General features: G+C 39.3%; 2 protein-coding genes across 7 annotated transcripts in view; both read left to right on the top strand.

Annotated features, from left to right (window-relative positions):
* The window catches only part of RABGAP1 (RAB GTPase activating protein 1), a 153,263-nt gene that overhangs the window by 61,430 nt on the left and 72,823 nt on the right, over positions 1–19,010 (top strand). The window lies entirely within an intron of this gene.
* GPR21 (G protein-coupled receptor 21) lies at positions 2,121–5,356 on the top strand. Its single transcript, XM_050926272.1, has 2 exons — positions 2,121–2,216; positions 2,706–5,356. Exon 2 carries the CDS (start codon positions 3,062–3,064, stop codon positions 4,109–4,111), a length of 1,050 nt encoding a protein of 349 aa, XP_050782229.1. The 5' UTR covers positions 2,121–2,216; positions 2,706–3,061; the 3' UTR covers positions 4,112–5,356.

Below are 19,010 nucleotides of genomic sequence, written 5' to 3'. Positions count from 1 at the left end.
GAGCCAGAAGGTTTTAAATTATAGCAAACATTCATCTTGGAATTTTAACCAAATTCAACCCATATAAATGTAATAAGTTACACAGCTTTTTTTCAAGGTCAGTATACATTGTAATCATTTCACTATGACTGCTTTGGGCTGTATGCTTTCCAGCTGTGATTCACGTTTCATTAAATACACCTGAGTTTGGCATAATATTTTAGTTTCTGTTGTTTAAGGACTTGTCTGTCCAAGAAAGCTGCATTGATTTAACTTAAGGGTGAATTTAAATCCATACAGTTAAACCAGTTCAAACGATTGTTTGCATACTCTTATATTGGTAAAGAATACCTTCTTCTGGGTTAGCTTAAGTCAGTTAAGAGCAGATATAAATAAATTGAAATAAGCCATTCTTATATCAAATAAAAATAGCCAAAAAGCCTTTTACATTGGCTTAACTATATCAATTTAAAGACTGTTCTTTGGTAGCTGGCAAATCTCATGTCAAGTTGTTGTTTTGGAACAGGAGCCTGCTACCTCGAGTTATGAAATGGGCTGTTGGATTTCAAATGTGTAGGTATTCAGTGTGGCTCAGTGAGGAAAGAGGGGAAAAGCACTTTGTTTTCATTCCTCGATCCCATACCCAGAGGTGTGCTGGAGTTCTGGTATGACGTTTTAGGGCTTGTCTACATGGGAGATATTTCCGGCTGTCCCAGTTTAATTAAACCACTCTAGTTATACTGGTATAACTCTCCCATGTGGACACTCTCATTCACAGATAAGAATGTTTTTGTTTTTCTTCAGTTCAGCTTAAACCACTTCCAAAGGGACATAAACTAAACTGGAAAAAGGCTCTCTCTTGTACCAGAATATGGGCAGTTATACTAGTATAACTGTGGTGCTTTAAATTCGCACCCTGATTTATACTACTGTAACTTCCCCATGTAGTCAAGCCTTTAACGTGCGAAAGTGTGTGTATTTCTGCTTGCTGAGTGAGATCACATACTGGATATGGACAGAAAGCTTTGTGTAACAGTCTGAGGGAGCCAGTCTGTTTTACAAGGTGTTCAGGAAGTTCATATGAGGAGAAGCACTTCTTGTCATGTGCAAACGGTGAAATATGTTTGAAATCAATGTTTTTAATACAGATCTACATTTCTGAGGCTACCAGGGGTAGGGTTGCTAAAAAGCAGTGTTTATCGCACTAAATACATAGAGAACTAATTCATAATAAGCCACTCTTATTCCAGTGTAAGAGCATCAATACTGGGAGTTAATCAGGAATAGTTAATCTGTTTTAAATATGCACCTACATTATTCCAGATTAAGTTTCATGTGCAAGCAAACTGTAATAGTATAGGGGGGAGTCTAGTGTTTTCAGATCCTGATTTGCTTTCCATCTGACTTTAATATCAGTTGAGTTGTCAGAAGGGCCTTGTGCTGGAATCTCTCTAACTAAGTGTTTTGTACTGTATCTTTAAACTAAACTGATATAAGTACACACCAGCATTCAGCTGTAGGGAAGCCTCTTACATTTCTCGTTTCTGTACTGATCGTCTAACCCTTTGGAGGAGGAGGACCCTGCTTTGAGCAGGTTTGTGTGTGGTAATGTGGAGTCATGATGCTTGTGTTAGAACAGGGCTCCCAGGGGGAGGAAGTGAGACACCTGGCACAGCAGCACGCTGAACAGCCACCAACTTCCAGCATCCTCCCCAGAACCTGTTGTACGGCTGCCCTTCACATTCCTGTCCTTCGGGGGCTCGGTTACTGGTTGGTGGGAGCTGCCTGTTGCATTTTGCCCCAGGGAAGGCGGCTGGGATGCTGGGGGGCGCTCAGAGCTGTTCATCACACAGCCAGACCGCTGGCCACGTGTTTCCCTGCAGCTCCAGCTAGTGCTGTCTGACCCGGGGGCTCCTCCCCCAGAATAATGTGCTGCTGCTACTGAACATCTGGAGAGAGCAGGTCCCCGGGCGGCTGCTGGAATTGGAGCAGGCTAGCAGGGAGGGGGCGCGCCCCCATTGCAGGCTCGGAGCTGGGTCCACCTAGTCCCCGGAGCCCCGGCTGTGGTGCTGCAGCTGCCCCTGCGCTGCCTTGGCTTCTCCGCCCCCCTTCCCCCTCTCCCCCTCCCCCTCGCAGTTCTGCAGCAGTCGGGGCTGAGGCACACGCCGGCTTTGCAGGCTCTCGGGGCTGAGGATGCGCTCGGGCTTTTGTTCCTATTGCGCCAGGCACAGGGGCAGGTGAGTGGGGGTGGGCCGGTGGGGCGTTAGCCGGGCTGGGTCATCGCTCCCCTCTTGTGTAAGGGGAGCTGGGGGTGGGCCAAGCACCCGGACCGCTGGATCAGTGCATTTAAAGTGAAATAATGAACAAAGCATCCTGCAAAATGGAGCCAGGGGAAGGGCTGGAAACACCCCCTTTCCCCCCGATATCCCCTGCCCCCAGGGACCTGCAGGCAGGATTGCTTGGGAAGCCCATGAAATGCATCTAAATTTCCTCTCCTGCTGCTGAGAGCCCAGCTCTTCCAGAAGAGATGTGCAGAGACCCCAGATGATGGGGTGTGGAAGGGGGAATAAGGTATTGGGGGAGGCGGGGGCTGTGCTGTGAGAGAGGCAGGCTGCGCTCAGGGGTGGGGAATGAAGGAGTGATGGAGTTGGTGGCATGGGGTGCCTGGCAGGGAGCACAGTGGCCGGAGAGATGCTGCAAAACACTTTCCCCTTTTCTTCTGTCAGCTCGAGTTGAGACTCCTGCCGAAGCTTCTCCCTGTTCCCCTGTGCCGCATCCTCTGCCCAGATGTTCAGCCAGCCAGGGTGTTAGTGTCAGCCGTCTCTGGTGCCTCTGTGTGAACTTGTTGGCAGGGCTGCTGCTGGGACCCAGGGCAGCAGCAGCAGGGAGGAGGCTGTTGATTGAGCCGGATTTAAAGGGGAATTGTGCTGCAAACAATGCTCAGCAGCAGCATCTGGAGCAGCCCTGGGGACCCAGCTACACATTGCTACACACACAGCCAGGCAGAATGACAGCAGCTGCCTGGAGTGGCTGCAGGCAGCAGGCAGGAGCATGAAATGAACGGATCACTGCAGTGCTCAAGATGAACTCCACCTTGGTTGGTAACCAGAGTGGGCGGCCATTCTGCCTCCTGGCCATTAGCTACTTGGAGACCATCAATTTTTGCCTCCTGGAGGTGATTATAATAGTGTTTCTCACCGTGCTGATCATTTCAGGCAATATTATAGTGATATTTGTCTTTCACTGTGCACCTTTACTGAACCACCACACCACCAGCTACTTCATCCAGACGATGGCATATGCTGACCTCCTGGTGGGTGTGAGCTGTCTGGTGCCTTCTTTGTCCTTACTCCACTATCCCATTGTTTTGAGAGAGTCCTTGGTCTGCCAGGTCTTTGGTTATGTGGTATCTGTGCTCAAAAGTGTCTCCATGGCCTCTCTGGCTTGCATTAGCATTGATAGATACATTGCCATCACCAAACCACTGACCTACAATAGTCTGGTCACCCCGTGGAGACTTCGCGTCTGCATCCTGATCATTTGGTTGTACTCCTGTGTAGTCTTCTTACCTGCCTTCTTTCACTGGGGAAAGCCTGGATATCATGGGGATGTGTTTCAGTGGTGTGCCGACTCCTGGTACACTGATCGCTATTTCACTCTCTTCATTGTGATGATGCTCTATGCCCCTGCTGCTTTCATCGTCTGCTTCACATACTTCAATATCTTCCGCATCTGCCAGCAGCACACCAAGGAAATCAACGAAAGGCGAGTGCGCTTCAGCTCCCAGGATGGGGAGGCTGGGGAGGCACAGCACTGCCCCGACAAGCGCTATGCCATGGTTCTCTTCCGCATCACCAGTGTCTTCTACATCCTCTGGTTGCCCTACATCATCTATTTTTTGCTGGAGAGCTCTGCTGTCTATAGAAACCATACTGCATCCTTTTTGACCACTTGGCTTGCCATTAGCAACAGTTTCTGCAACTGTGTCATTTACAGTCTCTCCAACAGTGTGTTTCAGAAGGGGCTTAAGCGCCTCTCGGGAGTTGTTTGCACCTCTTGCGCAAGACAGAGGGTAGTTAAGGACTCCTCAACTTCTAGGAGCAAAAGACCTTCCAATGGATGCCATGTCTAAGGAGCAGATTGCTGTGACTGGGAAATGCAGGCAGTCATGTAAATTGCAAAATAAGTTAGAAACAGTTTTAAGATGTCCAGGTTAGCAAAAAGGTTCCTGAGAAATGCTGCTGACACAAAAATCAGGAGCGTATATTATTGTTTTCACTTTAAAATTTCATTGTTGTGTTAGGGTATGTGGTGTGTGACGTCCATATTCATTTTAAGAATAAAGCTGTATCCTGACATTTTTTCTGGCATAACTGAATGTAGTGGGTGTGTGTGAGCTTCAGCAACTTTTTTTTTTTTACAGCTTTACGAGGCTGTTTCAAGATTTATGCGTCACATAGAAATTATTTCTCTCAAGTGGAAGTGTTATAGTGTAGGGATTTTTTTGTGTGTATACCAAAGCATATTGACTCTGTGTGTTCTTACACCGAAATCTGGGGGGCCAAATGGTTTGTCTTTCAGCTCTGTCTAGACAGAGCTCTAGAATATAGTGAATAATGTGAACACTTCAACATTAACTTAAACTTGTAATGAGCCATGAATGCAGCAATGTGATCAAAACAGTGAGACACTTTTGAAAACTGATCTGGTCTCTGTGCCCCATTTTACTAGTAGAATACTTGTATGTGATTGGAGTACAGTATTTGCATTTTTCTTTTTGAGCAGCTTGGATCAGACCAAAGTTAGCATTTTAATAAAACATCTTTTATAAGCTAAGAAAAAATAGTTGCTGTTTTATGACATCAGAATTGTGGCAGTGATTTGAGGATGATGCCTAGTTGTGAAAATTATTCTCAAAACACTGGAGAAAAGCTACTTCTGTTTCGAAATTACTCAAGAACAACTAAAAAAAAATCTGACCTGTTTTTTTATCTAAATTCTTCTGATATTTTACATACTGGAACTTAAGGGGAAAAGGAAAGAAAATTGTAGTTTAACCAGCCAAGGGAGCTATGTTATAAATTTAACTACAGCATTTGAGTTATGGATAACTGAACACACAGCTAAATCAGGCATTTATCTTTAATCCCAGGAAGCCTAAAGAAGGTTCGAATATAGCAGGAGCTAATTCCTTTTGGCAAGCATCTGTCATAAACTGGTCAAACAAAGTACACTATCTGAGAAACCAAGTTTTCGGTGATTACAACTTTTTAGGGCTGGTTTAGAATGGAGGCTTTTTGTGTGCTGTAATGTCATCAGGAATGCACTGTGGCCCTCAACTAAATTCATTCTCTTTAAAAATGCCATTAACTCTTTATTGATTCATGGAGTACTATTTTAGTAGCTAAAGTGTCTGCAAAATATAAATTCTTAACAGTAATGGATTATATTTTTCTATCTCAGTGTCCTCAGTACAGGGATGTGTATTTTGTTCACATAATACATACCACAACCGATCTACAGCTCACTTTTTTCAATGTGCATCCAATCTCTGTGTGCAATAGGAGTGGGTTCTGGGGAATTCTTTGAGCTCTCCACGTGTGTAGGAGTTGCAGTCACTGTGTGCTCTCAGTGCACAGAGGGACTGAAGAAAACATATGAGAAATGGGATACAAGACTTCTAAGACCTGGAGAAGTCTCTCTAGCTCAAGGGAAAAATCACAATTTGTGTTATAAAATATATTTAACTCAGATCTTGGTTTTCTACCATAGTACGTCATCCATGATGAAAGCTTACAAATAACTTCCTCCTATAGATCCCCCAAAATGTAAGAACAAAGGCTGTTGTAATCCTGATGCTTTTGTGGCCACTTTATTAATCATTATTTATATTGTGGCGCACCTAGAAAGCAGGGTCCCTTTTTCTTGGCACTGTGCAAATATAAAACAAAGAGACTGTTCCTATCTCTAAAGAGCATGCTATCTAAATTTAAGGCTAAAGACAACAGGTGGATATGACTGACAGCAGTGAGGAGCTGAGGGTAACAGTGAGACAGTTAGGAAAGATGGAGTAAGCAAGGGTTGCACCAGCTGGCTAATCATTCTCAAGTGTTTTGTAAGCATTATAGCATAGATGGTTTTTAAGGAGAGATTTAAAGCTTTAAGTCACTAATATTTAGCATTTATGTTCAGTATTATTGAAATACCCCTCATGCAAAACACCACTGCTTTTCCATGGTTCTGAGCTGTACTTAAAGTTTCAGGTGTTTGCGCAGATATAATTTAAGCATTAAAACAGCATTTAACATCAAGATGTTTTATGTCAGATTTATCCACTGGGTTCTAAAATCCATCACAGTAGGGTTTTAGGCGTAAGTGGAGGTCTGAAGGCAAATATTGCTGCATCTTTCAGTTTGTGCACCAGGAAGGAGCAGTTGAATGTTAGTGTACAGTATATTTGGGAATAAGTGAATTTAGCAAAAATGAGGAGACTAAATCCTGACATTAGTATTTAGCTTGTGCTGGAGCAGATGCCAGCTTTACCCTACTGGCCCAGAGCTCTATTCAAAATACAACAGTTTACAGCTGCAGATATTTTTAAAACTTAACTTGGGAACAGCTGAACAAGTCAGCATTACTCTGATGGCTAGAAGAAAGGTAGTGCAGCTGTGACTTACAGCTGTGAGATTCACTTACAAAGTGTTTATTAAAAACTAGGCTTTTGCTCTCTCTCAATTGCCATATTCAAATTAGCTGTCAGTTTCATTTTATCTCAAAATCTTCATCAGTTAAGTTGCTTTTCATGAGACACAGGAAGCAAAACCTGGGCTTCTAGGGAATTAAAAATCAGAACAAATAGTAGATGCATCCTACTTTCCTATGCAACATCTTTCACAGATGCTTCTGAAAGGTGAAACCGTCTCTGACTGTACGGTTAGCTTTAAGCCAGACTTGTCTCAATTACATCTAGTATTTAAATTTTTTGTTTTTAAATATCTTTCATATACTCCTTTCATTTGACACAATGGGAGATTTGTATGTAGTTTAAAAGCTGCTGCACCAAATTCATATCACACATAACTATTAACTTCAGCTAAGTTACATCAGGACTGAATCTGTCCCAGTGTGCTTGGGACCAAGTGAGAGAGAGATAATTTTACACTCTATTACCTTGTTTTGTCAGGAGTTCACTTAACTTTGTTTGGTATGTAGTTGACATGAAGCCCAGTGCTTGTTTTGGAAATGTTGTGATGAAGGGAGCATAGATGTAAAAATTATTTGTATTTTTATGAAAATACTAAGTCTGCTATGAAACTTCCATGAGCTTAAGTGGTTAAATGAATTGACTTTAATTTCAAATTTGTATCCGGGACTATAAATTCTATCTTTTATTAAGTTAGCCAACTCGTTTTCAGATCCAGCTGGGTGAGGGTTTATAACTTGTTTAATTACTGAATGGAACTCACTTGGCATTTTTGAGTCCCAGGGGGAAGGATTTTCACATACATAGCTTTTCAGAAAGTGACATAATTTATGTAACTCATCCAATATTCTCATACAGAAAAAGAAAAGACTTAAAAATGATTGGCGGTTGAGGTTATGGTGTATTGCTATTTTAAAATAGTTTCAAAGGGAGAAAATGTGCAAATTGTTAATTTTCTAATTCAAATCCAGTTACAATTTTGTTAACATGGAGTTCCTTTCCAGGTGAGGTAAAAAGAGGATGATAGCTTTGTGCTATCGAATTCTGCATTTACATATTGGTATTTCTTCACGCCCCATTTTATAGTCTTAATTTATTAATGCATTTTTGTACTTTAGGGTCCTAATTGTTAGTAGAATTTCAGACTTATACCTTCCTTGGGTACTTGGTTTCCGTTACTGTAGTATCTGAGTACCTCACAATCTTTAATATCCTCACACCACCTTTGTGAGATAGGGAAATTTATCCATTTTACAGATGGAGAATTGAGACCTAGAGAAAATAAATGACCCACCTAATGTCAAACTGGAGGAGCAAAGAATTGAATCTGGGTCTCCCAACTCCCAGATCCTAACCATGGTGGTAGTGTTTTTTTTTTCTTCTCTCCCTCCTGCCACCCCCCCTTTTTTTTTTTAATAGTAAAGAGTTTCACAGGTAAGATGCTCATGTACTCAGAAAATGACAAATACAGGGCCCGACTAACATCCTTCCTGTGAGAATACCACCAACTCAGTACCCAACATTGATAAGCAAATATCCCTTGCTGTATTTGGAGACAGCCACACTATCCGATACATTGAACTTCCACAAGTCAAGAAAAGCTGAAGTGCTTCAACCACGCAGTACTCCACCATCAGAGTTTGCAGTTTGAAGTCAGTGGGACTGGTGCTCCGAAGTTCCTAAAGTGCTTTTGAGAATCCAGTCCTCAGGAAACTGTTTGGGTTTGAGATAAGCTTTAAGCTTTCATTTTTGAAAAATTTGGCTGATGTCTCTAAAAGTTAATAGTTTTGTTTAATGTATTGAAAGTCTGAATTAATTATTGTTAACCTCAAAGCCATTTTGTCTTGGAATTACAAAGACTTTGTCACCAAGAAATTTTTATTAAACTTTTAGACCCTGATGCTGAAAGCATGTATGCATGTGCATAGATTGCATTGAAATCCATGGGGCTGTTTATGTGAGTAAAGTTACGTACCAGGTTAGGTGTTTGCAGGTTCAGGGCTTAATTTTCAATATTTTGTTTTTCACACTAAACAGTTTTGCAAAATTCAGTAAACTACACTACAGTAGTGGTCTTTAAAATAAAAAACAGCACTTATAATTTAGTTAAATATAAATTTTGATCTAAAATGGCAATAACACATTTTCAAATTAGTTTTACAAAACCTCAACCTGATTTTAAATACAAAAAAATCAGACTGGCTTGATTTAAATAGCTAAAACCTGTGCCATGTGAAAAATTGACCCCCACTTCTGCTGAAGTACAAGAGATTCTAAAGGCCATCACTGTTTGTAATATTAGAAACCAGGAGATGAGTAGGAATCTTCCCTTCTTAGGCAACTTTAAGATCTTCTGCAAACCCTTTCCCCAGTAAACTGCAGTTTAGAGGCAGAGCAATGTGCATACTGGAGAAGAGCAGAAACTCTACCTTTCTGTTTTCAGTATAGAATTAATGCCTGCTCCCATTCACTCGGTATGTCTATGGCTCCCAACCTGTACACTGCACTACTTTTCCATACACATCAATGAACAGTGTGTCTCCAGAAATCCAGCAGGTCTCTAGGGAACAGTCTTCACATGGTTGGATATAGGTTCCAGGCTCTACTGTTTCTCATAAATGACTGCAAACAAGCCAATCATGTGTGCTGTGGTCTGGTATTCACTTCAGAGATTCTCAAGTTCTTTGTATCAATGTTAGGTGATTTAAATGTAGGTTTGACTGAGCACAGGTTATAGCTCCTCAGCCTTAGTTATAGCTGATCAGATCGCTATATCATCAAGTTTCATAGGCTGCCTCCAATAAGAACAATACTTCGTCCTTTAGAGGAAAGTGAAAATCCCCCATAGTGTGCCTAACCAGTTGTGCAGTGCTGTACATAGAATCACACGACTGGAAGGGATTTTGAGAGGTCACCTATTCCAGTTCCCTGCACTCATGGCAGGACTAAGTATAATCTAGACCATCCCTGACAGGTTTTTGTCTAACCTGCTCTTAAAAATCTCTGTTGATGAAGATTTCGCAACCTCCCCAGGCAATTTATTCCAGTGCATAACCATCCTGATAATTAGGAAGTTTTTCCTAATGTCCAACCTAAACTGCTGTTGCTGCAATTTAAGACCATTGCTTCTTGTCCTATCCTCAGAGGTTAAGGAGAATAACTTTTTTCCCTCCTAATTGCAACAACTTTTTATGTACTTGAAAACTGTTACCATGTCCCCTCTGCCGTGTCTTCTCCAGACTTAACAAACCCAATTTTTTTCAATCTTCCCTCATGTTTTTCTAGACCTTTAATCATTTTTGTTGCTCTTCTCTGGACTTTATCCAGGTTGTCCACATCTTTCCTGAAATGTGGCACCCAGAACTGGACACACTACTGCAGTTGAGGCCTAAGCAGCGTGGAGTAGAGCGGAAGAATTCTTGTGTCCTGCTTACAACACTCCTGCTAATACATCCCAGAATGATGTTAGCTTTTTTTGTAACAGCGTTACACTGTTGACTTACATTTAGCTTGTGATCCATTATGACCCCAGATCCCTTTCCACAGTACTCCTTCCTAGGCAGTCATTTCCTATTTTGTATGTGTGTAACTGATTGTCCCTTCCTAAGTGGAGTACTTTGCATTTGCCCTTATTGAATTTTCATCCTATTATCTTGTGACCATTTCTCCAGTTTACCCAGATCATTTTGAATTTTAATCGTATCCTCCAAAACACTTGCAACTCCTCCACAAACTTTAAGTGTAGAGAGGGAGTGTTTCCTGACTCTTATGTACTATCCTCCTATTGCATGAGATCCAGTTTCCCTTAGCTTAGCCTTCATAGGTACAAATATTAATGCTCACATAATCTGCTTTTTAAGCATGAGCTTCAGTAACACCACAGATGCATAAATTATGGTGCCCCCGTGTTTGTGCTCTGTGTACCTGGTCTGTGCTAGCACTTCACGGTGACCATTTTGGAGAGACCTCCGTGTCAGCAGGTGGGCAAATGAAGGATGGTGCTGAAATTATGTCTGCATGATTTTTTTGTGGGTTGAAAGCTGTCTGAATTTAAAACCTATTGTCTTACACATGTATGCAGAAAGATTTAAAGAAACTAAAAGACATGACCAGCTAGCAAAATAAAATATGTTACAATTAAGTAATTACTGGAAAGATATATTGTGCTAGAATGGATATAAAATACGCAGTTACATCAGTGCCACGAAATAGTTCGTATGGAGTGAGGAGAATAACAGGAAAGTTCTTTCTGCTGTAGAATTTGTCTTGTATACCATACAGTTATTCTTGTAAGCTTGGATCTACCCTTTTCATTTTGGATTTATGACATAACAAAGATGCCCATCCAGAAGCTGTGGGTGTCCTGCACATATGCAGTTTGCAGACCCCAGTCAGTTCACTTCTGAACAAAATCTAGCACAGTCAAATCCTAAATAGCAAGCCAGTTTCCTATTCCACCCCTCTGTACTCCACTCCGTAAATGCCATCCCTTCCCATGCAGTTTTGAACATCCTTCTCTGTTAGTTTGCGCTTCGCTTATATGTGTGTATTAGTGTCTAAACGCTTCCTATGTAAAATTCTGAACTGTGAAACCCCTCTGGCAGCTTTTGTGTGACTTGGAAAGATGGACTTGTAGTTAAGACACTGGAAAGGAGATCTGTGTTAATTTCCTGGTACTGTGTGACCTGTCTGTGCCCCCAATAAAAGGGGGGGAATTAATTAATGATTTTGAAGTGTTCAGTTACTATGCTCATTGGGGCAAAGGGGGAGTTATATAAGACCCTAGATAGATTTAGCACTTCTGTTCTCAGCTAATCTGTTAAGTTTTCTGTGATGAGCAAACCTTTGTCAGCTAACTGCATGGGAGGTAGCTTATACCAGGACTTGGCTCAGGTTGGTGATTTTTTTTCACTTCTTCTCTTACTTCTTCATCTATATGATTTGAGGCCATCTCTCTTATAGAACGTAGCTTGTTCCTTTTGACTTGACAAATTCCCAGTTCAGTTTTGAATTCTTTTAATATAAGGAAATACATGCTTTCCCCTCCTTTCTCCCCCTGCCCCCCCTCCCCAGGGGACTTAGAGTCTGTATTGGTTGAGGGTGAAGTGTTACTCAAATGTAAATTAAGTTGTGGCCCACATCTGCATTATTGTTTGTTCAATGATAGTGGCCAATAGTAACATTTCTGCAGATACATATTCAAGGTATCTGTTAATTTGGCCATATAATCAATATTTAATCAAATATTAAACCTCTTGAGCTTTAGAATTGAATGAAAACATTAAAATTATAATCAGTTGTGTACTTGCAACCAGATCTAACTTGGTGCCTCAGGCTGGGGTACTTTTATTAATCTATTTGCTAATTTAAGTGACTAAATATCTAGAGAATCAATTTAGACCAGACGCTTTGTTAGAGTTTCACTGTCTTGGTTTGAGAATTTGAGGAGCAATGTCAGGAATACTAAACAGATGACAAACTCTGAGCAGGTCTAGGAAGCTGCAACAGGGATCTGTGACTTGCAAAGGGACATTGATAGGAAACTGTCTTGCACTGATCTGACCTATTAGCTTTATTCAATTTTCAATTTCTAGTATTCATGCTGGTCAACACTTTTTAAAAAAAGTTTGATAGTTTTTGCTCTTTTAAATAACTTTTTGGAATTCCAAAGAGATGCATCTAGTTGTCATATTAAACTTAAAATCTTAGATTTTGATTCAACAAAATACTTGAATATACTGATCATTAACTGTGTTATATTGCATCTCATTCTTTCATTTTTATTAAGGTGCCTATTTGGTATGATGTGGCAGTGTGGTTCAGTGGTTAAAGTTGGGGAAGGGAATCTGAACTCCTGGGTTTTTTCACTTCTGGGGTTTGTTTGTTTTTTCCCATTTGTGAGATGAAGATAATAGTTCCAATTCAAAAGGAAATGGAGGCAATTCAATGAATATTTGATATACTTAGATGGAATGGGCTAGAGAAGTGCATATAATGTAAAGCCCATGTAAAGATCAGATGAATATGTACAGATATATCAATACACATACTAGTTGTTCTTAAATATTGCAAGTTTCACATGATACAAAAAGAAAACATATGCTTAATCAAAATAAATCACTACTTTTACCAGGACGGAAAACAAAAGTTTTCTTTGGGGTTTTCAGCTTTTTAATGGATCCATGAAAATAAGTAATTAGATTAATGGAAGACCAAATCTTTAAAATGTTGGCAAGAATATAGAGAGACTCGTCAGGGGAAGTATAGATAAACATTCTGCTAGAGTGGCTTTAGTATATAGTGCTCGTGATTTTTCTTTGTGAAATCTTTTGTTTGAATATAATGGAAGTCTTTGATCTTTAGCTGACTTTAAAATTGCTAATTTCATAAGGTTGTGAAAGTACTACAATGTAAAAAATTAATAGATATTTTCATTGCACACTATTAAAAGTATTTTGTTAAAACACACGTTACAATGTTTTCCATAGCAATTGTCAAGAAAAAAATTGTCTAATGCACAGGGAAAGAAAAAATACATACATTCATATTCTGAGCAAGCTAGGCATCTAAGAAACATTTATTTTCCTGATCTTGCCCATTTGCTGGGATATTGTATTCCTTGAAGATAAAATGCTGCACCACTTAAGAATTTTAGGTGGGCTCACTGAAGGTAATGGCACAGTTAGTCCTTTCAAATAACAGGAAGCAGCGTTGTCTTCAGCCTCAATTTTGGTCTGCCTGGAAAGATTTGCAACATATATGTATATTGGAATACAGGAATGACATATTGAAAAGGAATGCTGTACAACACAGCATGCAAGTTGCTGGGCTGATAAGTTGCTCTTCATGTATTACCTTTGAAATTCAGCTTCCTTCTTAACTCTATAGGTGAACATCAAGTATTCATCCTTCTTATTCTCGGTGAATGCAGCAAGATGGAAAACAGTTTGTAGTTTCTGATCTTGCGCTTCCCTCCAGGTCTTAATATCAGTGATGTTTTCTTGCTGCATGGGTTCAGAAATTTTAAAAGTAACTTAAAAATGGATTTTTCATATACTGTTAAACCACAAGAATGAATGACTTCTCATGTATGTCCATTCAGGTTGCTTTGCTGAGCAAAATACAGTAGATAAAGCATTATTTTAAAGGCCTCTTGGTTTACCTATCTCCTTCCTTCAGGATAGTAGTGGGCAAGGCAAACTTTCATATATTCTGTGGAGGATTGCCATCTGATATCTGCTTAGTGGCTTTGTGTGGAATTTCCTTTGGGTCCGAATCCGGTTCTCTGTGAACGGGTGTTCACCTCACAAAAGCTGTCACAATTGGTACTCTTTTTTTGAAGTGTCAAGAGCGAGGCCAAGAATAGATTAAATGTGTTTGTAAAGCATTTTGCATACTTTTTTAGGTGCTGGAAAATATTTAACATACAAGGGAGGGGGGAAAAAGAGAGCCCTGATGTGAGAAAAACCAGAACCCAATGCAGTTTAGACATTGAGGGGGAAAACACAAAGGTGGATTTTGAAATCAGTCCAATCCCTGTGTTTGAGACTTTTCTAAGGTGCCGTGTTTTGATTGTAATGCAGTGTAAAGGTATTAGGCCATGTCTACACTACCACTTAATGCTGGTAAAACTTATTCCACTGAGAGGTGTGAAAAAAACACCATCCTGAGCAACATACGTTTTGCCAGCATAAGTGGTGGTGTGCACAGCACTATGTCAGTGGGAGAGCTACCACTGCTCATTGAGGTGGTTTTATAATGTCGATGGGAGAGCCGTCTCCCATCGGCATAGAATGCCTACATGAGCGAACTTACAGTGGCACAGCTGCAAGCTCGTTAGTATAGACATAGCCTTAGTTTCAACCCTGGCTCTTTCATTCTTAATCTGTCCCTGATTTGTCCCATTTTGTGTGCCGAAACGGTATTTAAGGAGACAGCTGAAGATCTGTTGTTGTGATTCTAAAAATATAGATATAGATTATATAGATATGCATTAACAGGTGTGTTGTAAACAAGACACGAGAAGTCATTCTTCCGCTTTACTCTGCGCTGGTTAGGCCTCAACTGGAGTATTGTGTCCAGTTCTGGGCACCACGTTTCAAGAAAGATGTGGAGAAATTGGAGAGGGTCCAGAGAAGAGCAACAAGAATGATTCAGGGTCTTGAGAACATGACTATGAAGGAAGGCTGAAACAATTGGGTTTGTTTAGTTTGGAAAAGAGAAGACTGAGAGGAGGGGACATGATAGCAGTTTTCAGGTATCTAAAAGGGTGTCATCAGGAGGAGGGAGAAAACTTGTTCATCTTAGCCTCCAATGATAGAACAAGAAGCAATGGGCTTAAACTGCAGCAAGGGAGATTTAGGTTGGATATTAGGAAACAGTTCCTAACTGTCAGGGTAGTTAAACACTGGAATAGATTGCCTAGGGAAGTTGTGGAATCTCCATCTCTGAAGATATTTAAGAGTAGGTTAGATAAATGTCTATTAGGGATGGTCTAGACAGTATTTGGTCCTGCCATGAGGGCAGAGGACTGGACTCAATGACCTCTCGAGGTCCCTTCCAATCCTAGAATCTATGAGTCTATGAGATTTTTGTGCCAAGTTGAAACTACTTAAAAAAAAATACTAAGAGTACTTTAACCTATTATTTCAGTCAGGATTTCTGTAGCTGACTTTTCAACTAAGGCTAATAATTGGAAATCTTAAGATTTTAGGCAGAGCTACAAATATTACTGATTTTAAAATAGTACAAATATTTTCAAATGTTAAATGGGAATAGAATAAACTGAAGCATGTAAAATTATTGCTCCTAATTCCTTATTTATTTCCAAAAGTGAATTTTGTTATCTGCTACTGAGAGAACTCAGAAACAAATGTATCTTTCACTTTGAGATGTTCTGTGCAGCAGTATTGTAAAGCATCTCTAAGCCTGTTAACTTTTTTTATCAGTGCATGTATGCTGTGGGTTTGTTTTTTAAAGAAAGAAACATAACACAAAAGGAAACCAAAGCACTAATATAAAGTGTGGAGCTGTAGTAGGACATATAATTTTAAGTATGTTAATATTGTTTTTAGAGAATTCTCAGAACACTTGGAGAATCCATTACCAACATTTTCCTTCCTAAGAAAACTGCAGACATTTCAATCATTGTTCCACTGGATTACGTTTTTGTTTGCTGTTCATTTTGGATTAATGTAATCTTGACGCATATTACAATTTAAAGGGCTATTGAAGCATTTCAAACTACTGACATGGCAGCCTAGGATTGTCCTCTAAATATACAGATCATGTATTAACAACAAGAAATAACCGTACTGTTTACCTGAAATCTAACTTGTATAATACTGTTCTTTGAAGAGATCCTAGGTTTGGTGCAAAATATAATCACATGTACAAGGTGGTTTTAAAGGAGGTATTGTGACAAGGTATTCCTTCTCTTCCAAAAGGACATTCAGAACTCAATAGCCTGTTTGTCAATCAGATGTTTTAGCCAGAAGTTGTATGTATGGTTTTATAGGAAGGTTTTTTGCTTCAGAATTTCTTGATCTCTTTAACAGAACCTTGTTAAGAGTGTAGTTTTTATTCTTAAATGCACTTGCACACTTTATTTCAATGATCTGAATAGCTCATAAAATAAATTTAAAAAATAAATTACACTTCACATGGTTTCACTTTTGTCTCGGGGGACTTTGTATGTGACTCTGTGCTGGTATGTGTGTTTCTCTTCTCTTGCCTGGTGGATGTTTTTCCTCCTGTCTTTAATGCCTTACAGAGAGACTAGTTTGTGTGTACTTGACCAAGGCAAGAAAACCTTGACCAAGCAATTTGTGTTTATACTTTATCCACTCATGATGTATGACATTTTTGCCAAACTCCTCTTTATAATTTTCCTGTGGGAAACTTGAGCCCTAAAAGGAAATGAACACTGCAAAAGGGCTGGCTACCACAAGGGATTCACTTTTATTTTTAGAATTGTACTACTATATTGCCATATTTGGGTGGAAAATATGCAATATCACTGAATTATTGTATCAAATTGCAGCTGGCCACCCATTCTTAATTAGTCTCAATCAACTTACAGTAAGTAGTCAGTGAAATGTGTGAAAAAGAATATTTGTTCTGCAAATGTGTTTAGCAAATGCTAGTACCAAATAACCCTCGTATGCTGTGTCTGAACATAATATTTCTCATTAGCAAATATTAGCTGTGAAAGCTGAGATTTATACTAGTCACTAAGATATAAGCAACAGGGGTAATTTTTCTTACTAAAAATGTAGGGTTTAGTCCAATACAAATCTAGGAAATATGCTTACCATCAAAGACAGTGAAAAGTTAGAATTTAATGTATAGAAAAGAATTCTGGGAGTGTCACTGAATTTGGACACTACAGGATAAATCTGGCAGTAGTTTAACAGGGCATGCTGCTAACAATGAATAACTATTTTATATTAACACAGAAATTATTAGTATGCTGGCATGTGTTTAAAATGTGTAGGTCTGTCCAAAATAACTTACCTTATCAGTGGTACATAATAGTATTGAAGTCACTAGTCTACCAGTGTTTCTGCTAGTAACTCTTTCACTCATTTTAAAAGGCTGAAACTTACTATGAAAGTGATTTTTCTTACATGTTGCATGTGCATTCCAACTACATGCCATATGTTCAGTGCAGAGTCTGAATAGCATATTAAAATCTCATTGATTGCTTTGGATCTTTGCTTTACTTACACCCTCATATTTCCATAATTATCTTTTTCATGAATTGTGTTACAAAATCTTTGTAAAAGCAGTTGCACCTCTGTGGGAAGTAATAGTGTACGGTCTGGCTTTTTTATGATGGCAATGAGAACCAAGGGAATCCATATATATGATCATATAGAATTCTTGTTTAAGAAAAATAACTTCTTGTAATTTGTAGCAACTGGTAAGTAGCCAGAAGTTCTTAGCCTGACTTTGGACAGTCACTTCCAGAGGTAAACTCAGGCTCTGATGGACTTGATAGTTTTGACACAGAAATAAAAAGGAATTTCTAATGTAAATAGCACCTAACTTTTTTTTCGTATGCAAATATGAATGGAACTGAAGAGAATGAATGAAAAACAAGATAACCTATCACGAACATTAGGTTTCCACAAAGTTCTGTGATGTTTTTGCACTTGCCCGCTGCATTTAAATTATATCTGAGGCTAATATTGTAGAACACCTTTTTCTATTAAAGATGTTTTGATAAACTGTTTGCACAATATAAAAATGTAATTTTAAAATATTCTCAATATTCTCTCCTTCCCCAACACTTTTCTGGGACAAATCCCATGATATGTGAAATGACACTATTTCTCATGCTGCATTCTTTTCCACTGAGCGATTGTGTTTGTTTAAATGTAAATACAAACAAGGTGAACAGAAGATGGGATACCCAGAATGTGCAACATACAAAATATTCAACAATATACTTCAATTATCTTTTTAATATTCACTCTAAGTTTAAGTAAATTATTTTGGATATGTGCTACATATTGAATTGTTACACTTATTGCTTTGAAACAAATTTTATTTTTCCTTTAGTTTAAATGTTTTTCTCAAGAAAAACGGGCTATGAAAACTCTCCATGCGGTGCAAAGTTGTATATCTGGAGATCTATATTAGCAGAAAATTCCAGATTTTATAAAACCAGAAAGTTGTCTGAGCTTTATTATATTGAAAATCATTTGAGGTCCTTCCCTTTATAACTTTATAAATTAAACCTGAAGTATTCCAAGACATCATGAAATAAATGATGGGACAGCTATTGTTCACAATTTTTGGACCAAAGCATTACAAATTTGAGAGAGAACAGGTGCTTGTTGGTCCTTAAGGTACATGAAGTTCTCACAGAGCTGATGGAGGAATCTCTTGGTAGGAATAAGTGTACTGTTCTGCCAGGCATATAAGAACTTCATGTTTTGCCTGATTTTAACAAAAATATCCAACCTTTGCAAATAGTTACAATATGATGGGCGCTTCCTCCTGACACGCCAGTTTATCCCATGCGTTCACTCTGCTCATCATACCTTTCTGGGGGTAGTATTGTAGATCGTGGGAGTATTCAGTATATGTGTTGCCATATTTATTTGAGCAGGGATCTATGTGCTGTCAAGTTGCTCAGTTGCTGACATCTCTGATACTTCTGTGCTAATAAAACAGTTGTGTGTGCTGCTGACACCTCTTGCACCCTTTTACCTAAGCTCTGACCACCTGCACTGTCTGTGTGCTAACTGTTTGTACTACCTCCTTGACTGTCTTGCCCAGTCATAAGTGACGCTCTCAGGATCAGACCTTTTCCAAAAAG

This window comes from Gopherus flavomarginatus, chromosome 17, assembly GCF_025201925.1.
Source record: "Gopherus flavomarginatus isolate rGopFla2 chromosome 17, rGopFla2.mat.asm, whole genome shotgun sequence".
In the NCBI taxonomy this organism is placed as follows: domain Eukaryota; kingdom Metazoa; phylum Chordata; order Testudines; family Testudinidae; genus Gopherus; species Gopherus flavomarginatus.
The sequence above is the reverse complement of the archived record's forward strand: the minus strand, read 5'-3'. Positions and strand labels throughout refer to the sequence as shown.

Bases quoted from the DNA above. Each gene is read 5' to 3' on its own strand.
- GPR21 (XM_050926272.1), top strand. From the start codon at position 3,062: ATGAACTCCACCTTGGTTGGTAACCAGAGTGGGCGGCCATTCTGCCTC.